The following is a 25,825-nucleotide window of genomic DNA, read 5'->3' as shown; positions in this document are numbered from 1 at the left end:
ATTCATATTAGTTGGACACAAGTATTATGTGTGAAGATTTATCAAACACTATATTAGTCTCAGTGAGGATATATTTTACAGGTATTGCCATGTCCTGCAAAATATTCATGACTTCACAGTTTCAGAAGGGTAGTCAGTCTTTCCGCTATTGACAATATGTTATTAGTTTGGGTCCCCAGGGAATCTTAAAAGACCTGTCTGTAATGAAATTAGCTGTTGTATTTGGAGAGTGGGTAAAGCTGAAGCTGGGAGAGGGATTATCTACAAAGGCCGAGAAAGCCGACGCTCTCATTTTATCTCCACTTTGTAATCATCAAAATTAATAGCCAGGCACGTTAAATTGGCCTAAATTTTTATAGGGTGAAGAGAGAGAAGAGCCAGGAGCTGGGGGGAGCTCTGCCCGCTGCTGTTTCCACCCCTCCCCCCACTCACACACTGCAGATGACAGCCAAGGTCACAGGCCCACTAAGGGACAGCAGGTGACAAGTGATTTTCCTGCTGCGAAGTGTGGAGTCCGTCTTTGCTGGGTGACGGGAGGGGGAGTCTGATGGCCTCCTTGATCCGAGGGCAGCATGAGGGCCCACCGACCATGGCAGTGCCCCGTCTGAAATCTGTCTGTGGGTCTCGTCCATCTCTGGTATGTGACCGTCTGCTGGTCATCGTCAGGGAACATGGATTTGTGGCATCCTTGGAGGCCTGGGGGCAGGGTCAGTATCTGCTCCTCCAGGCTCTTGGGGGCTCTGCCACCCCTGACCAGGGCTCAGGAGCCATGTGCCCCACACAGGGGTCCTGTGGTCCAGTTGGCCCTCCAACGTCTTCCCTTTTGCACCCTCTTTTAAATATCAACTTTGCAGCATTTAGAAGCTCCCCTCCCACACACACCCCTGGGAAAAAAAGCAAATTATGGACTCGCTCATCTCCCAGTTCCCATTTGTCTTCATTTTGGTCTAGTAATTTCTTGCCATCTTGTCAGATATTTATTGCTTTATAGAAATGGATGTTATTACTATTGTTTCAAAACTAACATTCTTTATGGTTTTCAGAGTGGTAGTTGGTCCCACTAGCCTGGCTGGCCCTCGTGGGGACCCCGGCTGACACTGAGGGCCCTCCTCTGGGCTGTCGGAGGCTGTGTGTCCCCAGAGGTGTCCCGACACTGAAGCATGGGCCAGGCTGTATCTCAGGACCCGCCCGACTTTGCAGGTGATGACACAACCCCCCTTCCCAAAGACTCCTTCACTCTGCCTCTTCCTCTCGGGTCATCTTGTGACTGGCAGCCTCTCCATTCAGGCTGCTTCCTCTCTCAGAATATTGGCTTAAGTCTTGGTGACAGATGGAAATCAGTGACTCAAAGAGAAGCTGGGAGCTTGAAAGCCACACTTCCTTCCAAGTTGAGAAATCTCAGCCGCCCACATGTCCCAGGTGTCCTGTGTTCCAACGGGTGGCTTTGCCAAGTATCAGAGACTCAGGGACAGAGGCAGTCTGAAGGGCTCCTGGGCAGCTGGCGGCTACGTCGGCCTCCCTGGAGGGCTCTGGCCCAGGACGGTCACGAGTCCTTTTGGGGGTCTTCCTGGGCAGCCTGCTTTTCCTCTCATTGCTCACACCCCCTTCCTTCTCTGGGTGAGGAGTCAGAGTCTCTGACCAAACCCCGACAAAGTGGCCTGAGTGCGCTGTGGTTGGTTTTTCTCACAGAACATGGTATCTGTCCTCAGGAGCCCAGCCCTTCCTGCAGGTGGCATTCCACCTCCTGGTCACAGGCTGTGTGCCCCAGCCCTGGGCACTGAGTCCTGGTTCCAGGCAGGAGAAATGGGGAAGGACTGCAGCTAAAAGGCAAAAACAACCAACCAACAGCTCTGGGGGCCTGACTGTTCCTTCTTCACTTGTGGCCTCGTCACTCCCATCTCTGCCTCTGTGTGACACGGCCTTCTCTTCTGTCTGCGTCAACTCTCCCCCACCCTCTATTTGAAGGCAGTGGGGCCCTGCTGGATAACCCAGTGTGCTCTCCCCATCTCAGGGTCCTTTATATCATCTGCAAAGTCCCTTTTACTGTTTAAGGCGACGTGCCCACAGCTTCAGGGGCTAGAACCTGACATGTTTGGGACCACACTCAGCCTGCCTCACCAACCGTGCCTAACACGTGCACCCAGGAGTCTGTTACCGTCATGCTTTTTCACAGCATCTGAGTTGCTGATATTATGGATGTGAACCTGGAGCCACTCCTGCAGGGGGCGCTCATGAGCCGCAATCCCTATCACACCCCATTGTGCGCCCCCCCCACTCCACCCCCGGTGGGGCCAGTGACAATCTCGGTTTATCTTGACCTTTTGCTGTCATTCTCCTCAGGGTTCAAGAGAAAGTGTCCGGGAATCGGGGTCCAGACCACTCCTCACTGTTCTCGTCCAGACCCCGAGTCCGTCTCCTGCGTGAACAGTGTCTCACGCCCGTTCTGCACGGCTGTCTCCTTGCAGCGATGTCTCCCCAATTATCTCTTGTAATTAAGGAAGTTCGCTCCCTCAGGTCAGGCGAGAGGAACTTCAGATGATCGCAGACTTGCTCTGGGCGTCAGCCGCCCTTTCACATAAGTGTCCAATCTCATCCAATTAGGACAATGATGATGAATTTGGGACTGGAGGGACCCCGCTTCCGCCTGCTTCTTTAATGGAAGCTGCTTTGCTCTCCAAAGTCACATGGCTGCCTCTGAAACCAGACGCATTTCACTGCAGGTGTCACCTTGGGCTCTGAGCAAGAGCATGGAAGCAGAGAATGTTCTGGAAGAAGCGGGGGCCCCCCATGAGCATGGTGGGTGTTTCAGTTTGGAGGGGGGCCTGGAGACATTCCTGTGCCCTCCAAGCTTTGCTATCCACCCTGATCTTGACAATCTTCTCCCCCCACACAGCGTGGGACCCGCCTGTGCCTCCTCCACCCGGACCCCCAGCAACCTGGACCCCTGGGGAGCCACCCACAGGCCTGCCAGTCCTCTATGGTAGTTGGTCCAGGCCTTGCTCTGCCTTGGCCGGCCCAGCTCCTGTCCGCCTGGGCCAGGGTGGTGCACACCTGAGTGGGCCACCCACCTGGGCTGGGAAGGGAGGTTCCAAATCATCAATGTCCTCAGGCCTCAGGAAGCCCTCCTTCTCTCCCAGGTGGGTGCCACCTCCAGGCCATCAGATCAGCACAGCCCCATGGGGTCCATTCTCAGGCCCCCCCAAAACCCCTCCCCCGATGGTTACTGTGCCTGGCCCTCCAGTGGCCCCCATTTCCTGCAGGCTGAAAGCGAGGTCCTCTGGAAGCTCCAGGAAGCCGTGTCCCTCCCCCACCCCCGAATGTGTGGAATGAGGGGCCTGACGGTCATTCCCACGATCCCCATGCATGTCGCTGACCCCAGCCGCTGGCCTGCGTTCACCTGTTGGTGGGACTGTCTCCTGCTGGAATGTGAGCACCTGGGGGGGCACACTGTGCCTGGTCCCCTGGGTGCCCAGTCCCTGCACTTGGGAGGCACCCCAGGTGCCCAGACATTTTTGATGGGTGGATAAGGGAATAAGTGGCATAGACCAGGTGAGACTTTATGTTTGCAGCTGTGAAAAGTTATGTTTGTGCAGAAATTTTAGTGACATAGGAAAGTGCGGGGGATGTGGAATAAGAACAGAATGCAGGCTTGTATACACTGCGTACGAATTTACTGAGCTTGGTTGAAACCGTTACATGAAATTGTATACAAATAACATGGAGCACTAAAATACCCGTATTGATTCTCTCTGTGGAGTGCGATCCTGTGGGAGTGCGTGTGCATACACGTATGTGTACGTGTATTGTGTGTTTTTGTGTGTGTGCGCGTGTGTTTTCAGAATCTCCTACAATAAGCATTTATGACCTTTTCAATCAGAACAAATGCACTTTCTAATTAAAGAAGTAGAGGCAGACATTGCTGGCAGCGTGTAAAGTTAATCTAAATCTTCTGTAAAGTAATTTGGCACCAAGATCCATAAAAAGCAAATAGGAACTGTTAAGCGAATGTTTATGTATCTGTTTGGTAGACTATTTCATGGTGGTTTAAAAGATAAGTATTAATTATAATCATTGTTGGGTCATATACAATAAATAGGAGACACTTTGAACAATTTTAAGTGGGAGCAAAAAGCAAAACGCGACCATCAGCCGTAGGACTGGGCACAGTGCTTGGTGGTCGTCTCCAAGGGCAGTGCCATGTCCAGGTGATGCAGAGCGGGCAGGGACAGTGACCCAGAGCCGGCGGCGGCCATCGCAGTCCTGCCGGGCTGAGGAAGGCTGAGCACCAGCTGGCAGCTCGTTTTCCTGAGATGTGAGGCGCCTCCCTGGCATGATTAGGGGTTCCCCAGATGCCCCCAAACCAGGGCTTGTGTTCGGTCTGGAGGCCGTGACATACCAGACTCTTCCCTGTCACCTGTCAGTCCTCGTGCTGTGCTGGCTGTGGAGGTTGGCCCCACCACCCCTGCCTCTAATCCCATCTGGGGGCCAGGGCTGGCAGTGGGGTGGCCGTGAACGGCACCCCTATACTTGCCTGGCGCAACATGAGCTGCATAATGCAGCCTGTCCTGCGTGAAGCCAGGTGTATCCAGAGGGGGTTCCCTGGCGAGAGTGCCGTGTCCCCCTTGTTGGAGAGTAGTCGCTTCCTTCCAGGAGACGGTGGTGCTAAAAGTAGGTAAATGCTTCCTCAGTGCCCCTTGCTGGTCAAAATGAAAAACTGGTGACCCTCACTGGCCCCTCTGTAGTCGCTTTGAGATGTTTTGATGATCGGAGGGTGTGGTCAAGAGGCCGTGCCGTGCCCACTGTGAACCTCAGGGTCACCTCTGTGCATGGGGGCGGCTGAGGCACCCATGGGAGTGAACGAGGTGTCTGTGCAACGTCCAGCACAGGCCAGGCCAGTCCCTGGTCAGCAGTAGAAAATGTCAGCTATCTTGGCTCGCAGTGACCGCACGCCTGCCAGGATGACGGGAAAATGCTTCCTGCCTTGTGTTTGTAGAACAAGTTGTCAGACAGACATTCCAGAGGCTGAGCTAATGCGTGCAAATTCCCCATTGTTCTCAAAATCACATCTTATTCAGGGATAGAAGGAGGAGGAATTGCGAGATTTCAAACAGGAAGACGGCGTTTGGGTGGTGACCACGTCCTCTCTGAGGAGGACAGCCTCCGTGTCCGCCAGCATGTCCCAGCATGTCCCATTCTCAGAATCGCTGGCTGCAGGTCACTTCTGAGCAGGCGGTGTGCACACTGGGCCTGCATGTTTGATTCCCGGGGCACCCTAACAAAGCCCCCCCCCCAAAACAATGGCCAAAACAACAGACGTTCATTCTCTCTGGTCCTGCAGCCAGAAGTCTGAGATCAAGGAGTCACAAGGCCACGCTCCCTCCAGGGGAGGGTCCTTCCTGCTCCTTGCATTTCTGGTGGCTCCAGGGGTCCCCGGCTTGTGGCCGCACTGCTCCAATCCCTGCCTTCATGGTCACACGGCCTTCTCCTCTGAGTCTGTGTCCGAAATTCCCTCTCCTTATAGGGACCCCAGTCACTGGGTTAGGATCCACCCCAATTCAGGATGCCCTCTTGGTAACTAGTCACATCCACAGAGACCCTGTTCCCAAATAAAGTGGTACCTGCAGGTCCGGGTAAGCACACACAGTCTACAGAGCCAGCTGCCCTTTCAGGGGCCCTGGTGAACGGCCCCCAAGGGCAGAGGCAAGGCAGGAATGAGGATGCTGGCACCCCGTTCCCTCACTCACAGGTCTGCTCGCGCAGCCAGGAGTGTGGGCGATGGGACAAAGTCCATGCACAGGTTCCATCTGCTCAGGCCCTGCAGGGAGGCAGGGACCTCGCTAACCTTCACAGGGTCCTCCTGCCTCCTTTGCCCTGGTTTCCTGGGGGCTGCAGGAGCCCTGACCCTTTAGCGGGAATTCCTTGTGAGACAAGGTGGGAAGCAACACAGCAGATACGAGAAAAGGGGGAAAGGTGAGCGTTCCAGAACCCGGCAGGAAAGTGGTGTGTGTGCCTTTCCTGAAAAGCGAAGTCACATCTGGGGGCTTTTAATCGGCAGAGCTGTTACAGGTCTGTCCCATTCAAAGGACCTTCATGGGGAAGATCAGAGTCCCTTGCAGGCCACACAGATCCTGAATCCCACAGCCTCCTACAGCTGCTGCGGCCGTGGGGCCAGAAGGCACGGCCCAGAAGCTCTGGCCAGCACAACTGCCAGTCAGGTATAAAAGTCCAACAGGAAAGCCATTTGCAGATGTCTTAGGACTCAGAAAGTTTACTTTGCGCACGGCCCTTCTGAAATGTCCCTGACAACATGCTTCAGCCAACAGAAAAGGAAGTCGTGGACTTAGGACGATGTGGGACTCACAGAACATGGAGCCAACCCAGGGTCCACGTCAGAAGAAATCCAGGATGGTGACTGGGGGAATGACACGTGAGGAGTGAGGACGTGGGCGGGCTCGGGGAGGCACGGACCCGAGGACCCCGAGAGCGGGCGCCTCCTTAGAGTTTGCACCCAGCTCCACTCTAGTGCCAGCCCTGCTGCGACATTGTTCTCGAGAGGAATCTGGGCCCAGCTCCACGTGACCTGGGATGAGGCATCCCTGAGCTCACGGAGGCCGTGGAAGGTGGTGTAGCTGGTCCCACAGCGCCACACTGCCGGCAAGCACGCGCTGGTTCTGGCGCTTGCAAACCGTGTGACTTCGAGCATGGCAGCTGACCTCCCCGTGTTTCAGTTTCCTCATGAAAGTGGATCTGTTGTAGCACCTGCCTGCAGCGGTGTCGTGGGTTCCTGGGGCTAAAAGTGCCTGCATGTACCTGTGTGTCCACCCTGGAAAGCTGTACAGAAAGCCAAGAACCAAACTTTAGGAAAAAACCCAACTATGCCTAATTTGGGAATACAGTGTCAGGAAAAGCAAGCGATGTGGCCTCGACATTTGAAAATTCTTCACTAAATGGCAGGGCTTTAACAGGTGCGAGAATCCCACTGTGGTCTCTGAGGTCCGGTGACGCTGGCTGCACAGTGCGTCATATTTATGTAATAACCACGTGACCAGTGTGGCCTCATGTCTGGTGTTAGGACCGACATTGAGCCAAGGCTTGTGGAAAGCTGGGTCACGGTCACGTAGTGAAATGTGTGAGCTAGGTGGGAGATGCAGGGGGAGGCATGCTGATGTGCTTCTTTTGTTATTTTTGCAATTCAACATTTTATGTTTTTATTGTGGCTTTCATTGTGGGAAGAACACTGAGCATGAGATGTCCCTTCCTAACAAATGCTTAAGGGCCCAACACAGCATGGTTAATGAGACCCTGTGGAGCCAGCTCTGAGCTTGTTCAGATAAGTTTAGGTATTTACCTGTAACTGAAACAACGTATACCCACCCTCCCACCCTGCCCAATAGTAACTGGGGGGGAGGGGATTTGCTCATTTCTCCTCTCACCTGGTAGGAAGTTGTTAGACACCCTCTAAAGTCGACTCTTCCAGAAATAGAGCTGCAAATATGCCTCTTAAGGTCACAAAGGTAACCACCAGAACAACTAAAAATAATAACAGAGCTAAGAAAAATCAGGGAGGGGGGCGTGGGGGCCGGAGTGTAGGCGGTGGTGACAGTGGACTGAAGCCCAGGGAAATTGTCTCCGACTCACATCAAATTCCTATGCAAATGTGCAGGAAAGGGTCTAAGAGTCGTCCATCCCCAGCAGCAAGGAGGTCCATCCCCAGCAGCAAGGAGGGCGTCCTAGTCTGGTGGGCACAGCTCTGGTCCCCAGTTCCCTCTGGGAACAACACTGCTGAGCTGTGTTCCTCTCCTGACACAGGTGACCGCCTAGAACATTCCAGAACACCCCCAGCCTGGCCCTCTCAGGTGCCCACATGCACACTCATCCTGGTCTGAGGGCTCCTTTCCAGCCAGTGACACCTGCCCTGGAGGTTACCTGCTGCCCTGAGCCCCAGGTTGGCTTTGTCCGTTGCTGAGCCTTGTAGACAGAGCCACACAGGACGAGCTGTCTCGTTCCGCGAGCCGCTCCTGAGACCCACGCAGGTTGTTGGGGACGCCAGCGGTGCCCTCCTCTTACCCGAAAGCCACGTGCCTTTGTGCACAGGTGCGATTGGTTGGAATGAAAAAGACCGACAATATTGAGGGCTGTGAGCAGGGGGCCAGCTGCTTTGTATTTTTTGTTCATTTTTATTTCTTTTATATTTTAAAAAATTAAGACACCTTATTTTTTAGAGCAGTTTTAGGCTCACAGGAAGACTAAGTGGGGAGGCCCTCCCACACACTCTGGGTTATTAATAACAGACGGACCGACATCATCATCCCCTGAAACCCACAGCTGACATGGGTCATACTTGGTGCTACACGTCCTGTGGGTTTGGATGAATGTGTAATGACGTGTCTGTCATCACGTGTCACACAGGGTCGTTCCTCTGGCCTACACGCCCTCTGTGCTCTGCCTGTCTCCCCACCCCTCCAAGCACGGATCTTCTCACCGGCTCCGTGGTTCTGCTTGTCCCGCCACATCCTGCAGCTGGAACCCTGTCGGGTGCGAGGAATGTCCCGAGTGGGCCTGAGAGAGGGCTGTGCGGCGAGGCTGGGAGGGGCACGGGAAGGACGGCTGCATCCTGGGACCTGCCTGACCACCCTCTTTCCTCCTCCCCGCCAGGCCTCGCCAAGCCCATGGGTCTGGTGGAGGGGCCGGGAGGCCTGGGCCAGGGCGGCATGGCAGCCACTCTGCAGGACGACAGCCAGGAGACGGAGGGCAAGTATGAAGAGTACGGTTACAACGCTCAGCTGAGTGACCGCATCTCGCTGGACAGAACCATCCCCGACTACAGGCCCAAAAAGTGAGTAGCGGCCCCTCCCACAGGGACCAGCAGCAGCGCCCCAGCCAGCCATGACACAGACCGTCACAGAGAGGTGGCATGGCTACTCCGGGTGTGGGGAGCCCTCCCGGGTCCCTCTGCCCTCAGCCAGGCACCGGCGTCCTCACAGCGCGGAAGGGGCTCGGTCCCTGTTGACACAGACATTTGTGAGTCTGGGGAGGCGGGCTGCCCCGTGGCTGATGCTCAGGGTGCTGCCACGAACACAGGTGACACAAGTGACACAAATGACAGAAGCTTGAAGCATCAGGCTCTGCCAAGCACATTTGTCCTACTTGCTTCTGGCCCAGTTACTACAGGGGCGGGTGGAGACTTGAAAGAGGCATTTGCCAATCTGTCAGGGCGGACAAACCCCTATCCTCCTGTCCCCAAAGCCACAGCAGTTGATCAGTCAGAAACTCAGATCCCTCAGTGGCTTTGCTTTGCGGTCACTCAGGACTGAGTCGTCATTCCCGATCACACATCCTGTTTGAAAGCTCACGAGTCACCTTGGTGGGAACGAGACTTAAACAAAACACTGTATTAAGTGGACGTCATGGTTTTAATGAGGCTCAGCTGGGCTGCTTCTGGGGGCCCGTCTGTGGGAACCCTGGCTGGGAAAGCACCTCTGGCAGCGCTTCCTGGCTCGAGCTGGGGTTCGGGGCTGGGCTGGGCAGCCACGTGACCAAGGTTGCTGCTCTGAGTTGGTGACAGGTGGAGAGTGAGTGCTGGGCCTGGGGTGCAGGGACCTGCTCCTGTTTCGGTGTGGGGGGGGTCTGCTCCACCTGTCCCATGAATGCCCTGGGGACCGTCGTCAGGTACAGCCATGCTCCCTGTACAGCTGGGGCTGCCTGTTGTTTGCCTCCCTGAAATCTAGTTTTCCCATTTGGGGCCGTAGCTCTTTGTCTCCCTGGGAAGCCAAGGAAACTGTCCATCCCAGATGCAGGGCAGGTCTTGTGACCCAGGGCTAAGCCAGTCCCAGCTTGGGGCCCTCCAGCCACAGCGATTGGCTCAGAGCTGTCACATGGCCAGCCCAATCTTGGAATTACCTGAGTCCATTTGGGGGGGAAAACATAAATTTTCCCCCAAAGTAAAACTGCAAGGATGGAAACCTGGGGAGCTGCACCATCTTATTGTCAGGGTGGGACAGCTTGGAGTTCCAGAACCCACCGTGGAAACCAAGGAAAGTCCCGGCAGGTACGGCAGCCCTGGGAGGTGGGCAGGAACCGGCTCCAGTGCCACAGGGTGAGCTCCTAGGTCCAGCGGCCCCTGAAGCTGGTGCTCGTGGATTATAAGTGAAAAGTGCTCTCGGCTCTGCGGTGAATTAGCACACACGCACATACACACACACGTGTGTTTGTAAAAGCTTTTGCTGAAGCAAATTTCCATTGAACTTGTGCTTCCTGAAGTCGCAGGGCTCCCCTGGTTCATCCAGGTGCCCCCGTGCCCTCAGGGCACCTTCCTCCAGCGTTGGGCTGGGCCTGGCCCTGGCCGCGTGAGCCGCAGGAGGCCGCTGGCTTCCCAGGAGCACCCAGACGCCCCTCCCTCCCTCGCATTCCCGCGGCTTCCCCTTTGAGGAACCTCCGTCTGCCAAGAGGAAACCTGACAGAAGTGATCAACCTCAGTTGTCTTCTCACATCACAGGAGAAGACATCAGAGCGAACTTTGGAAGAGCTGACATTTGCAATGCACCTTAATTGGTAGAGACCTGATTTACAGCAACTCTTATGTGAAGGGGTGACCCTCTCTGCCTCCCTGAATTAGAGAATATGGATTTTTTATTTACATGTGTGTTTCTATCCCATTTCTTTCCAGAAAAGAAACGAGGAGGTTCTGATGCCCGTGATGTGCAAAGAACAACCCCTCAACACACACACACATACAGGCGTGCACACACACGTGTGCACAATGTGATAGATGAACAGCAATGGACGGAGGCCTTCCCAAGCCCCTTGCTGTCCCCGCCAGGCTCTGTCCTGGGCCTGAGGAGCTTGGGGCTGCTGCTCAGACAGCACCTCCCTTGCGCTCGGTGGGCTGCATTGCAGGGATGGTTCCTGTGCAGTGACAGTGCTCATGAGAGCATGGCTGAGGACTTGGGCACCAGTCGTCCTGGGACAGAAAAGGACCTGGTGGGACCCATGCCACATGAGGGCCCCAGCCTCTCCCTGTGGCTTAAGACACACATGTCGTAGAGTGCTGCCCACAGCCAGGTATTACTCCCTTAACCCCGGAGCAAGGCTTTGAGGGCCGATATTGTCCCCACTTTACAGATGGGGAAACCAAGGCAGGAAAGGCCAGTCTCTGGACTGAGCTCCCCAGTGCCTGGCTGTGGAGCTGGGGCCTGAGTGGTCTGGAGGACTGGGGGTGGGGAGAGCATCTCTCCAGGGGAGACTGGGCACTGGGGCAACAGGGGTGCTGTGGGGTCCCTGCCCCTCCCCCCATCGGCCGCTCCTGCACCATCTCTCCCTCCTGCGGGCTCCAGGACGTAGCATCCTCCCCCTCCCAGTAGCTATGCCACCTGCTGTGAGGGGGACCAACCGCCTTTCCTCGGGGCATCCATGTGGACAGGCACTGAGAGCTCAGAGAGAGACACGGTGGCTGCCAGCCCCATCCAAGAGCCCACAGGACAGTCCCTGACCCAGAGCCACCAGTCCTGGCCTTCCAGGAGCCATGACAGGAAAGCCAGCGGTGGCTGCCATGTTAAGCCGCTGCCATGTTAAGCCACTACGTGGGAGGCTGGTTACACAGCTGTCGGCGACTAGAATGCAGGGAAGGACACCTAAGACACAGCGTTGCAGGATGTTGACATGTGGCGTCCTCCATCCTGCAAATGGCAGCAGCTTCATGCTGTCATGTCGGTGGCCATGGCTGGCGCTTAGTAGGCCCTCAGCAAATGTTTATAGATGGTAAAATGAATATATGCACAAAGGCAAGCTCAGTCTATGCCCATCTGAAACGTTCAGGTTTTGATTCCTTAAATGGCCTAATCCCCACGGCACCCGTCCATCCAATCAGAAGCTGTCCTGCTGCTGGGCTCTGACAGGTGCAGTCATCAGAAACCCACACAGGACATCAGAGCACGTGTGTGCGTGTGTGTGCATGTGTCCTGCCCCAACAGCGATTCCACCCACAGTTCCAGTGAGAACTTTCTCCCATTAATACAATATTGATTTCCTGTTTTCTGGAGGTAGACAGCTTTTCTAATTAAGCAGCGGCTTTAATTATGCCACAAAGCACTTAACACAGATCTTGATTAGTAAGCCTGGCCCCTGGGACCAGGAAAGGAAGAATGTAAATGCAAATCACACAGAACCAGAGGGGAGTGGGCCTACCCTACGCCCCGTCTGCATTCCAGCTCAGAGCTGCCCCCGTGTCACGGCTCTCACAGGCTCCATGCACACTGGTTGTCTAAGCTGCCAACAGCTTGGCTGCCATCTCTAACAAGTGCAGACATGGTGGACAGGGAAGGTGAGGGCCTGGGACCCAGCAGTGTGAGCCCAGGGCCGGGTCCTGGCGAGGGTCGTGCTGATGCTTCCTGCATGTAGGGCCTGCACATGGAGGCAGGCGTCTGAGATGATGAGATGGGAAAACTCAGTGTCGTCATGGAAACGAGCCCTGTTGTGTGGGTGGAGCACCTACAGTCACCAGGCTCTTGGGGCCACAGCCTGCGCTGGTGGCTCTCACCAGGAGGCTCCCCCAGGGCCCTCAGTCTGTGCAGGGTGGGGGTGGGGGAGGTAGGTGTCTGCAGGAGGGCAGGGGGTCCTCAGGGGAGTGGCGGGATGGTCCCCAAGGGTGTGACTCCCACTGGCTCTCTTCTCCGGAACCCAGTTCTGGTGGCTCATTCTGCTTCGGGGTCAGAGGCCAGTGGGAGGCAGATGGAAAGGAGGGACTCAGTCTCAGAAAGACAGTTCCCAGGGTGTGGGGGGCACTGTGCCTCCCTGCCCCCCAGAATCCTGCCTCGGGCCCCCTGGTGGACCCAGCCTCGGTGTGGCACCTGCTCATTTAGGATTCTCCACTCACCTCGGTGTCCCTGGGAGAGCAGGAATATGTCACACACAGTGGCAGATGCTGCCTCCAGGAAGGCATCCACAAGGATGTCACAGGCAGAAGCCATCCCAGGTGACGTGCTGCCAAGAGCCCTCCCTCAGCTGTTCCCAGAAACATCGGTCATGGCCTCACGAGGAGGCTTCCTGGTCTGCACTCAGCCCCAGACCCGTCTCTCCTGCAGGAGATGGATGTGTGTCCCCTTGTCACGAGGTGCAGCTCATGGCTCCCTGGAAGGGACTTCATCCCCTGTCGTCCTGTGTTTATGTCTCCAGCGGCACAAAGCGAGTCCCCATAAGTTTCCTGAGTAACGTAAACTGAGTTATTCTAGGGCTGCAGCTTCGGGGTTCATTTCTGTTTTCCTCAGTCACATCAGAACCCTTGCCTGGCTCCAGTGTGGGGACAGGGCAGGAGCTGCCAACGCAACTGAGGTCACCGCCCAGGGCAGGGAGGCTCCAGCTGGGGACGCTGAACTGCCAGTTCAGGAGCAGAGGGACACCGGGAAAGACCCTGCCAGAGGGAGAGCTGGGAACTCGTGACATCACTAGAGGAAGATGGGCACGCACGTGGTGACGTCCTCGCACCGGGGACTCAGCACAATCCTGAAAACGGGCCCAGCCCAGCGGCCACCAGGAACCTGATGTTTGGCGGAAAAACAGGATGTGAGGGGCCCCTGCAGACAGCACGTCCATTCATGTCAAGTCCAAGCGCACGTATCCTGTTACTCGGAGTGTGAACATACGTGGTCAAGCGCGAGAAGAGCCTGCCCGTGACCCTCGGAGTCGGGACAGTGGCTGCCCCGCAGGAGGAGGAGCAGGCCACTCACCGACAGGGGGCAACGCAGCCTCCTTGCTTGAGCTGGGGGACAGGCACAGGCTGCCGTGGCCTCCTAGCCGTCAAGCCTTCCCTGGGCTCGAATGTCCCTCGATCTGCTCAATAGTTCACACAATTTCTTCTTAACGGAGAAGCATTATAAGTAAAAGAGATTATGTTATGCCGATTCATGCTGGTCCAAAATGAGCATAACCTGTGTATATTGAACCATGTCTAATGCAGACAACAATTTGTAAGCTGCAAATGTTCACGACGAGTATAACTGGTGAAGTGGAGGTGAACGGAGTAAATAAGACAGTATCACCCTGGGGGAAGCACGCGCCTCCTGACACTTGCGACCTCACGGCCGGGATGGCCCCACCTGTGCGTTCCTCGTCCCCCAGTCCTCGCATGGCTGGTTCCTCTTTATCCTTTGGGGCTTGTTTGGGCTGAATTGGGTCCCCCCAAAATTCACAGGTTGAAGCCCTGGCCCCCAGGACCTCAGGATGTGACTGCCCAGGACTCAGGGAGGTGGTTGGGGTAAAATGAGGTTATTGGGCTGGTTTCTGACCCCATAGGACTGGGGTCCTTTTAAGAAGGGGGGTCAAGATGCAGACACACACAGAGGGACAGCTGTGTGAGGACACGGGCACAGAGCCATCCACACACCGAGGAGAGAGGCCTCGGGGGAACCAGCCCTGCCCACACCTGGATCTTGGGTTTCCCGCCTCCAGGACGGGGGACACTAAATGTCTGCTGTTTACGTCACCTGGTCAGTGGCACTTGTCACATCCGCCCTAGCAGCTAATGCAGGTACAAACACGGTCACGTCCTCATGGCTTCTCTTGCTCAGCTCATGTAAAGACGCCCCCAAGGCACTCTCTCCCCCATTGTCCCCTTTTTGTCTCCGCCACAGCCCCTGCCACGCTCTGGAATCACGTTCTGTGTTTGTTTACTTGCTCTTGGCCCCCTCACCAATGGAAGTGAGGGCTGGAGCACGAGGCCTCCAGCGCCTGGAACAGTGTCCCCTGCATGGTAGGTCCTCATGAAACAGCTGCTGACTACGGGGTGACTTCTTGACACAGGGAGCACAAATGGGTCCCAGAGGTCTGCTGGCCTCCTAACTGATAATGGAAGGAGATAAAAGGGGGTGGGGGCTTCCTGCACGCCTCAGACAGGGTGTGCTGGCTTCTGCTGTCATGAGGACGGTGGGCAGGTGATGTGAGTGTCAGCAGTCAAGGCCCGTGAGTGTGGGTCCGTCCACTCATTAACAAATGTTTATTGTTGATAACTTGCAAAAAGTCCAAAGTGAGAGCCAATAAACATTTACTTGAGAGCAACAAGAATCGCTATTCAGGCAGAAGCCAAATAGTGTTCGGATGAGGAGACAAAAACCAGGGGTATTTATGAGAAGGGAGGGGACAGTTAGATCCACAGAAGGAAGGCACTGGTATTGGTGCAGGAAAGCTACATAGTGACACTAATTCTAAACCATGTTTTTAATTTTCGGTCCGGTAGCCACTGTAGGTAGCCAGTCCCTTAGGCATAACATCTGCTTTCTTGTATCTTTGCAAAGAGTTCTTTGGGACACAATGTTGCAGGCCCCGTGCAAAGGTTATTTTGTCCCATTTTCACATCCCACAGGTTTGAGGAGTCAGAGGTGCCAGGCAGCCCCCGCTCCATTTTAAAGTGGCTCCGTTTTTAGTTTTTACATTGTAACCTGCTATGTGTACGCAGAGCTCTGGGTTCTGGGATCTGGCAGTGAACAGGGCTGCTCTTTGTTCTTGCGTTCTGAGGGGACAGAGACACCGCATAAGGACACTTGAAGATGGCGAGCTCGGTGAGAGGAGGCGCGGCACGCGATGGTGACACGATGGGACACGATGGCCGTGTCAGATCTGCTGTGAGGCGGTGCAGCCTCTGGCCCTCCCAGGCCTCCTCCAGCACCTCTGCTCTGAGATGCTTCTGCTCCATATGCCGCTGCTCCTGCCGTCACTCTTAAGATGTATTTCCTTCCTCAAGTTTTTTTTTCCAGTTTTACATATTTTGCAAGTTCATGAAAATTGTGCGTTCCAACTTTTTTCCTCTACAGAGAAATAGAGTGAAGACTTCTTGTCATAAAGAATCTTTCTGAGAGATGAGGTCTCCCTGCCGGGTGTCTGGCCCGTGTCAGTGGGACAGTCTGCCTTTGCAAGTCACGCTGGGGCTCTAACTCCAGCCGTGGGGCAGGGGCTCCTGGGAGGGCTCTGCTGGCACACAGGGCGGGAGCCCAGGTCCGTTTGCGCCTGAAGCTGAGGTCTCAGGTTCAAATCCCAACGCCAGCACTTACTATGCCAGGGGGAGAGTTAGCCCTCCAGGCCATAGGGTCCTCGTCTTTACAATGGGGGCGTTTGACTCCTATTACGCTTGCTGTGAGGGGTAAGTGGACTGATACACCAGACATGCACGCGCTGCGCCCCCGGGGCCGCGAGCTGTTGCTGTAGGACGATTGGTTCTCATAAGTATTAATCATCGTGATCGGTGACTGTCACCGTTGGTGAGCACCATGCTTGCTTGCCATTGCTAGTAGTTATTATAATTACTAGTTGTAAGTATTGGTTAATGTAAGTGTTGGCGATCATGATTAGAGTTATCAGGATTGGTTTTCTCCAGGACTTGGTGGGTGATCCTTTCAGCGCCCGGGAACCCCAGTGTGCCCTGCAGACAGCAGCTCTTTCTCAAGGCGTGGGATCAGCATTACTGGAGTGAGGGGCTAGTTTTGTCTCCAAATACGTCCACATCTAACCCCCATGACTGCAGACGTGACCTGGTTTGCACATGGGGTTCTTGCCGATGTAATTAGTTAAGATGAGGTCCCACTGCAGCAGGGCGGCCCTAATCCAATGATTGGTGACACACAGGGACAAGGCTGGGATGACAGAAGGCCCTCCCCGTGTGGGCCACAGGACTGCCCAGGTCACACTCCCACAGAGCCGCGCCTGCTGCAAAATACCTGCATTGTAAAACTACGGTTTTCTGTTTTGCAAATATGACCACTTTCTGTAAATGTCCTGTGGGCATAGGAAAAGCCATTTCTTCTCTGAAGGGTTAGGGACACACCATGTACCTCCCTCCTGGCCTAACTCACAGACTGCGTGGTTTTGAAGGCAATGCACACGCGAGGTTTCATCAAACTCCCATAAATCCTCATGGTTTGACACTCAGCTGCCTGTCACTTCCTGAAAACGGTTTATAACCATTTTTCTCCTTCACAAAGAGCCCTCTTTGTGATGCCTGGTTTTCTGCACTAAGTTCTTTCCTGGGTGATGTTAGGCGGCATTCCTGCTTTGGGCGGGGGTCGTATTTGCCTGGTACCTTTCCCAGTTCAGTATATTTTCGACTTTTTTTATCACTTTATTTTTACTTATATAGATATATTTTAAAGATTTTATTGGGGAAGGGGAACAGGACTTTATTGGGGAACAGTGTGTACTTCCAGGCCTTTTTTCCAAGTCAAGTTGTTGCCTTTCAATCTTAGTTGTGGAGGGTGCCATTCAGCTTCAAGTTGTTGTCCCCTCAATCTTAGTTGTGGAGGGCGCAGCTCAGCTCCAGGTCCAGTCAACGTTGCTAGTTGCAGGGGGCACAGCCCACCATCCCTTGCGGGAGTTGAACCGGCAACCTTGTGGTTGAGAGGACACGCTCCAACCAACTGAGCCATCCGGGAGCTCAGCGGCAGCTCAGCTCAAGGTGCCGTGTTCAATCTTAGTTGCAGGGGGCGGAGCCCACCATCCCTTGTGGGACTCGAGGAATTGAAATGGCAGCCTTGTGGTTGAGAGCCCCCTGGCCCATGTGGGAATCGAACCGGCAGCCTTCGGAGTTAGGAGCACGGAGCTCCAACCACCTGAGCCACCGGGCCGGCCCCCTATCACTTTATTTTGAGTGTTTATTGTAAATAGCAAATGGCCAGGTTATGTGTGAGCGTGAGTGTGTGCATTGAACTTAATTGAAAGGCTACTGCTATTTTGAGGAGATTTTGTTTATTCACATTTATTACAGCAGCCAATGTACCTAACTGGGCTCCTTCTATCTGACTTTATCTCAGGTATTTACTTTTCTGTTTCTTCCTGTTCCCGTGTCTTTGATTTTGACGGTCCCCTTTACCCTTGTGAATTTATTCTGTTACATGATTCCAGTAACAGCCCCTTGCCTTCTTCAGACGCATTGATAAATACACACTATTTAACTACCGCTGAAAACGAAACATTGCTCATTACGCCCCCCTCTCCTCCAGGCTCTCATCCCCTCCCTGCTGTCCTCATCGTGGACTATTTGCTTTCCCTGCTCCATTCTTTCCCCTCCCACACCCCTATCTCCAAGATAAGACCTTTGGGAGAACAACAAGGTCTCAGGTTTCCCCCTCTCAGGTTTGACCCAGGTCATTTGTTACTTTGGTTCTTAATGACTAGGCTTTCCGGTGCAGACACAGCTTTTGTCCCAGTGGCCTCATTTGATGTTTGCATTCCCCCATCTTGGGTGGCCTGTGTCAGGGGACAACACCTGCTGTGTGCAGTGCCAGTAGATGCCAGCTGTCCCGGGGCACAGACAGCTGGTCATTGAGGCCGATGTGGGCTCCAGGCTGGGGCCCAGGCACCTCCACTGGACCTGAGATGATTGCTGCTCCGTTTCACGTCTCCCACACCTTCCGAGGGCACCGGGGAAAGGCTGGATGCCTTATGAGTGCAATCCCTGCCTTTCCACAGGCAGAGGGCTTGGGCTCAGAGCACGACGCCCACGGTACTGAGACCACTGTGACGGGACCATTTCTCACCATGTCAGGCCGGGTTTTGGTTGTGGCATTGCTGTTGCTCTTTCACTGGTAATAGGATCTCGAACTGGGGGCACCAGGCTCCCACCCCCCAGCGCTGACCGCTGCCCCACACCCTGCCTCCCACAGGTGCAGACAGATGACCTACTCGGATGACCTGCCCCAGGTCTCTGTGGTCTTCATCTTTGTCAACGAGGCCCTCTCCGTCATCCTGCGCTCCGTCCACAGCGTGGTCAACCACACGCCCCCCCAGCTGCTCAAAGAGGTCATCTTGGTGGATGACAACAGCGACAATGGTGAGTGGGGCCAGCGAGGGGATGCGTGTTGGTGTCTGGAGGCCGTAAATCTGAAGTCAGGGCAGCTGTCATCGCCACCGTCTCCAGAACTTTCCATCATCCCAAATGGAAACTCTCCCCATGAAACACTCACTCCCCCTCCCCCACCACAGCCCCTGGCACCACCATCTGCTTGCTGTCCCCATGAATCTGACTCCTCCAGGGACCTCATATACGTGGCGGGCATCACACAGTGTGTGTCCTTTTGTGACTGGCTTATGCCACTCAGCACCAAGTCCCCAAGGCTCATCGTATTGTGTCAGGTGTTAGAATGTCCTTCCTTTTTGAGGCTGTGTGGCTGGACTGGATTCAGCCGCCCCTTGGGCGCCACTCCCTTTCAGGGCTGAATGAGCCATTCCATTTGCTCCTGTATCATGACACTGGCCTCTGAGTGAATCACTTTCCTTTGCTTCCCACTGGAACGCCGTCCATAGGGGGTCTATGTCTGCGTGGCCCCCAGCACGTTGGATCACGTCCAGCGTGGAGGGTCCCCTTGCATATTTATGGAATGTGGATCCAGGGCACCCAGCGCCCCAACCTGTGCTCGCTGACCTCTAGCCTCGTGACCCCAGGCTCCTCCCGGGGTCGCGGTGCTGAGATGTCTCTATCTCCCCCGCAGTGGAGCTCAAGTTCAACTTGGACCAGTACGTCAACAAGAGGTACCCGGGCCTGGTGAAGATCGTGCGGAACAGCAGGCGAGAAGGCCTGATCCGGGCGCGGCTGCAGGGCTGGAAGGTGGCCACGGCCCCCGTCGTCGGCTTCTTTGACGCCCACGTGGAGTTCAGCACCGGCTGGTAAGGGCGGGCGCAGGCGGAGAGCTGAGCTCCCAGCCTGGCACTGGCTTCGTGGAGTCCTTGCAGGAGCCAGTCAGAGGTGATGGGGCTGGCAGGCAGGAGGCGTCCAGCCACACGGCCTCTCCATGCCCAGCAGCCTCACCCCAGAAACCGTGCGTGGGGGGCGGGTCTCAGGATGTATCCATGTGAGGACCGACCTGTACCCCAACCTTGAGCCCAGAGTCATTGTAATTGGCTAGTAATCCCGACAGGTGACAGAATAAAGCGAGGACAGGTCAGGGAAGTCCACACAAGGTTGGGGACCATTGCTGTGTATATGTTCGGTTTATAGGGTCCTGGTACAAGCCACTGGGCACAAGTTGGAAGCAATTTCTTGTCCTTATGGAACATTCTAGATCAAAGGCCACACGTTTTGTGTCACCCCCACCACGCAGGGGCAAAGTGGGCTTCTAATGAGAAAGGTGGGGACGTGGGGCACAGGATGGTCTAGAAGCCCCACCCACAGGGAGGCGGGGCCCTGAGGTCCTCCTTCTGGGTGGGGGGCCATGGGGGCCCGTCCAGCACATCAGCAGCCTGAGAGCTGGCAAGAAATGCAGGTCCCTGCGACCTAGGGCTTCTGGGGTGGGGCCCAGGGGTCTGTGTCCCCCTCCCGGGGGCTCCTAGAGTGGCCAGCCTGGGAGTGGTCCTGGTGCCTCTGACCAGACCCTGGTACCCTGAGCCAGGTTCTCACAGATGGTGTCTGGGGACGTGTTGGCAAAAGAGTAGGATGTGCTTTGGAGTTTTCTGGAAAGCCCTGCTGGGCTCCTGGCATGTTTCCGTATTTCCTCTCTGGTCGCTGCATCTGGGGGGCGTCCCCAGAGCCCTTGTTGGGCCCAGGCCCTACAGCGGACACCAGAGGATAAATGGCAGCTGGATGGGGAGGGCAGCGGGCGATGACTGAGGCAGGCTGTGCAGAGTCACGGTGGTCGGAAGCGTGCGCAGAGAGAAGGTCTCCTGGCTGTGTGTCGGGGCGGAGGGGCGGGGGCGTTAATCCCCCGGCGTGCTCCGTTTCCCAGAGTGGGGACATTAGACGCATGCTCGCTGTCAGGATTACATGTGTGTGGAGCCCCTGATGGTGTCTGGCTCCAGGCACAAGGCTGCCAGATAAGTACCTACCTGGGATTGTAAACCAGACGCCAGGGCCCAACGGATGTTTGAGGTGGCCTGGGACGTGAGCGCGTGCTTTGGACAAATGAGTGTGGGCAGAGGGAGGGTTGCTTGGTGTGTGAGTGTCTGAGGCCCCCCTAACAAATGACCTGCTTCAACAACAGGAATTCATGCTCTCCCAGTTCTGGAGGCCACAGTCCAAACTCACGGTGTCCCAGCACCGCGCTCCCTCTGGAGGCTCCAGGGGAGGGTCCTTCCTGCCTCTGTCGGAGTCTAGGGGCTCCAGGCATCCCCAGGCTGTGGCCACATCCCTCCCATGTCTGCTTTGGTTGTCGTGAGGCTTCTCCTCTCTCAAATCCCCCCATCTTTCCCTTAGAGGGACCCTGTCACTGGGTCGAGGGACCCCTAATCAGGATGATCCCACATCTACAAAGACTCTATTTCCCATTAGGTCACATGTACAGGTTCCCAGCGTGCACCTTTTCGGGAGGGCCACCCTTCAACCCTCTTCCAGCTTCTGGTGGCCCCAGGCGCCCTTGGGTGTGGCTGCATCGTGACAATCTCTGTCTCCATCATCATGGCTTCTACCCTCTGTGGGTCTGTCTCTCTTCTGTCTCTCAGAAGGACCTTGACCCTGCCATTGGATTCAGGGCCACCTAGTAGTCCAGGATGATGTCATCTCAAGATTCAGAAGTTAAATCCACAGTGGGTGGGGGGGTGACCCACACCCAGGGGAAGTCAGCCCAGTTGGCCCCCTTGTCCCACTTCGACAGACACTAAAACTCACAATTTTTATATCAAAACTCCCAGCTCATTTTTAAACCCTGTGAAGCCTAAACTAAAACATCCTGTGAAAAACTGTCCCCGAGGGAAATGAGGGGTGGTGGGGGCATTGATCGGGGATGGGTGCGATTGCTTTGGACACATCCCACAGGCACGGTTCAGGGGTCCCCACTGGGTCCAGTGAGGGTCTGGCGTTTGCGGTCTCCTAACAGCCTCAGCTGGCTCAAACAGGCTTGGCCTCTCAGGCAGGTGAGTGGAGACTTCCTTCCACGCTCCCTCCACTCTCCTGGGCATCCCAGAACCCCAGGACCGCGAATGTGTTCTGAGGGTTGGTTCCGTCCATCCCAGCACGTACTTGACTGACGTTCGAGTTCCCCTCCTGGCCCCCATTTCTCTCTCCTCTGCCCATGAGGCTTTTCTTTCCCTATAACATCTGTCACCTCTGTCCTTAATTACGTATTGTCTGCCCCCCACCAGCGTCATGCTGTTGTGCAGGTCGCGCACTGCACAACTGCACTCGATGGTCTTTCTCGTCCCTCCGCTGTATCACAGGCTCCCCGAGGCGAGCGCTGTTTTCCTTTTTAGTTCACAATGTATTTGAATTTTTTAGAACAGAGTGTGGCACATGATTGGTCCTCAGTTGATGCTGTGAGTGACTGTTCCTTCCACAGGTGCAGGCTTAGGGTGTGGGGAGGGGGGACGGAAATGGATTCGGTGGAGGGAGAGACCCAGTGACAGATTCAGCTGACCCTCTGGGAACTCTGGAGCTAGGACAGCTCTCGGATATGTCACAGATTTGGCCACAATGGTTTTCACATCCCGTGTCAATCAGTCATTAGCTGTGGGCTGCCCCAGGCAGGCCAGACCTCAGGCAGGGGAGTCTGCAGCCCCTGACCCCCATGGCCCCTGGGCTTCCCGAGGTGAGGGACCCCCAAGGGGGTCTAGCTGGCCATCAGGCCCCGTGTGGCCCCGGCTCTGGACTCCCGCTGGGGATGAGTGGGGCCGTCCTTGGGGACGGGGCAGGGTTCCTGCCCCAGGCCCTCCCTCACGCTGTGCTCCTCCCGCAGGGCCGAGCCCGCCCTCACGCGTATCCGGGAGGACGGCCGGCGTGTGGTGCTGCCGGCCATCGACAACATCAAGTACGACACGTTCGAGGTGCAGCAGTACGCCAGCGCTGCCCACGGCTACAACTGGGGCCTCTGGTGCATGTACATCATTCCCCCACAAGACTGGCTGGACCGCGGGGACGAGGCCGCACCCATCAGGTGAGCCGGCCACAGCCCCACCAGGTGGAGCAGCGGCACTAGGGCGGCCGATGCCCCCCGCAGAAAGCCAGGCGCCAGGCGGGGAAGGGAAAATGGCGGAGGCAGCTGGTGTGCAGTGGGACATGTGACAGGAAGCCTGGGAGCTGGCTCCGATTTGTGACCTGAGTGATGACAAGGTCAGGTGGGGCGAGGAGGACAAAGACAGAGACAGACAGACAGACAGACAGACAGAGGGAGGGGTCGAGACAGAGACAGAGACCCACAGTCAGACCCCATAGATTGTCCTGCAAAACATTCATTTTATTTTGAACCAGTTCGCAAACATGATAATGGAGATTTTCGCAAATTAAAAATACACAAATCCAGCATCTTTTGAAACATGGGAAGGGCCACGTTCTTACAAGGCAGCAGTCGGCTGAGGCGGAGAAGTGGCCCATATCTAAATGGGCGTGTGGTCCCCAGTTTGCCATGTCCCCACCACTCCCTCTTGTTCCCCGACACTCTGCCACCACACCTGCTTGGTCAGTCTTCATGCACCTGACCTGGCTCCCATTCCCGTCGCTGATGCAGCTTCCGCAGCTCCCAACGCGGCCACTAGTCGGCCGGTGCCCTGGGAAGTGTGCACTTCAGAACCTGGTATGACGGCTGCTCGGGCCCAGCCAGGCCGGAGGGGTTCCTCCAGGAATGAATGGGCATCTGCGGCATCTGTTGTCCGCCTGCAGCCTTTGCCAGGTCTCCCCACCAGGTTTGGGACTTCAGGGGCCAGAGCTGGGACCCTCCCTGCCTCGTCTGTACAAACGGATGCCAAAAGCCTGGTGTAACAGCTCTTTGCCCAGGAGTCACCAGGACTGTCTATGCTTGTACCTTGATAGCCCTCTGCTCCCAGGAGGGTCTCAGGGGGCGTCCAGGCACCTGTCCTCTGCAGGCAAAGAGCCGTCCAGTGCTAAGCTAGGCCTCACAGCCGTCTGGGCGTCCGGCAGGGAAGCCAGCAGGCACCGGGCCCCAGCCCCACTCTGTACTGGTTTTGGGGGAATAGTGACACTGCCATCACAGGGCTGCTTGAAACAGGAGGACTAAAGAAAGGGTCCCAGAAGCTGGAGCGGCAGCTCCCCAGGGCCTCGCACTGTCCCCTTGGTCACTTACTTGGAGATGGGCTCCCGACAGCTGGCAGCGCTTGTGCAGTGACCAAGAGGAGTCAGCGTGCACAGAGCTCGGCCATGTCCAGAGCTGGACAGACAGACGTCTCCAGAACCCCAAGGCAAGGAGCAGTGGTGCAAAGGTTCTTCATTTGAAGTGCACTTGATGACCCCCGTTTGATAGCAAAGCAAATGCCCACTGTCTGACATTTGAGGAGTCAGTGAAGTCAGAGAACCCAATGGGAGGCAGGTCCCGCCAGTTTGGGCAGCTTCTGGATGACCCAAGCTGCACAGGAAGCAGGAGTCTGGGGCCAGACTGCATTTTGTCTTGAGCTCTGCGGCTTGATAGCACCACTGGGAGAGCTTTTGAAACCCTAGTGCCAAATCCCAAATAGAAAATGGATGAAAGCCTTGATCAGATACGGCATACAAACAGAGACCCACGGGAGACAGACACATGGGGAAGACAGACAGACACACGGGACACGGAAGCTTCCGGGCTCCCAGAGGTGCTGCACAGGTGAGGGCTGGCGCTCCGAATGGCGGCAGAAGGCCACGGCCTGGGACTGGCCAGGCTGCGCGTGGCCTTGCGTCCCGATGGGAGGAGCCCTCGGTTCCGCGTGCTGGGGGGGGGCCTTCCCACCCTCCTGCCCGGTCGTTATTAAGAAAGTGAGAGAAATGTCTGTTGCATGTTGGTGAACTGTAACCCAGCCACACACTTGCTGTTAAAAGTAAAAAATGGCGTTCAAATGTCGGGACCATTAGATCCGTGGTCAAAATCCAATGACAGAACAGATCGGATCTTTGCAGAAGTAAAAGGATGCCTGTTTTCTTGGACAACTGATGGGCACCTACCCCTGACTTTCCAGTCACAGGGGGCAGAAATGCTTCTCTTAACTTGTGGTTGAGACCAGCTGCTCTCTGCTGATTTCATTGGAGAGGTATTCGGTGACTACAGGAGCAGCGGGGGCATGAGGCAGGAGCGGAGGCAGTGGCTGTGGGGCCTTCAGACCCAAGGGGGCCTGCTAGTTCTCTGAAGAAACTAAGCCCTCAGCCTGCAAGGGAATTCTCTTTGTTTTGAGGCAAACTCTTCCATCAAAAGCTTGGGAGGTCCTGCTTGCTTACAAAACAAAGACTGTGTTTACTTCTTGCTAGAGAGCTATGTTTCCTTTATGTCTTCTTTCATTGTTATCCCCACCACCTAGAAGACACTCACTGTATCCCAAATTGAAGATTGACTGAATGGATGGCTGGATGGATGAATGAATGAATGAATGAATGAAAGTGCGTACCATTCGCAGTGATACTGTCCCCTTACTCTTCACCACCCTGTCTCAGGTGCCTGGCTTTCTCATCACTGCTCCATGAGACCACTTCCCATGGGGGCACACACAGCACTGACACATTGTTAATGCAGATTAGAAAAAACTGTACCTAGCACATCCATGTGTGATTTCACAGACACGATTGCTTGGGACAAGGCAAGATTTACTGACATTTCAAAAATACGTAGATGTACACAGAATTATTACAGAAGTGACAGTACAGTTGACAGCCTGTGGCATACAGCTGCCCAGGTTGTGCACTTGACAATCCCAAGGCATGTCCTTCAGAGTCTGACATCCATGAGCTTCTGTAGATTTGAGCAGTGCACAACCTACACGACTGCCCGTTCCAGCCCTGGCTACTGATACACAGATACGACAAAATAATGAGGAGGGTAGGCAAGTGACTCCAGCTCGGGAAATGATGTTCAGGGCAACCAGACAACTCACTGGGAAAGTGATTTTTCAAACCCCGACACTAAGTGGCCTGAATTGAATGGCCACCCAGGCTTGAACAGGCAGTTGGACT

General features: G+C 55.4%; 1 protein-coding gene across 3 annotated transcripts in view; it reads left to right on the top strand.

Annotated features, from left to right (window-relative positions):
* Window positions 1–25,825, top strand: part of GALNT9 (polypeptide N-acetylgalactosaminyltransferase 9) — a 50,569-nt gene that overhangs the window by 11,694 nt on the left and 13,050 nt on the right. For all 3 annotated transcript variants that reach the window (XM_074321826.1, XM_074321824.1, XM_074321825.1), the window contains exons 2-5: window positions 8,656–8,836; window positions 18,642–18,808; window positions 19,467–19,641; window positions 22,638–22,835. In XM_074321826.1, the coding sequence (XP_074177927.1) occupies window positions 8,656–8,836; window positions 18,642–18,808; window positions 19,467–19,641; window positions 22,638–22,835 (721 nt within the window). The remainder of the gene's footprint in view (window positions 1–8,655; window positions 8,837–18,641; window positions 18,809–19,466; window positions 19,642–22,637; window positions 22,836–25,825) is intronic.

Source organism: Rhinolophus sinicus, linkage group LG16 (assembly GCF_036562045.2).
Source record: "Rhinolophus sinicus isolate RSC01 linkage group LG16, ASM3656204v1, whole genome shotgun sequence".
Classification (NCBI taxonomy): domain Eukaryota; kingdom Metazoa; phylum Chordata; class Mammalia; order Chiroptera; family Rhinolophidae; genus Rhinolophus; species Rhinolophus sinicus.
Note: the sequence above shows the minus strand (reverse complement) of the source record. Positions and strands in the feature narration are given on the sequence as shown.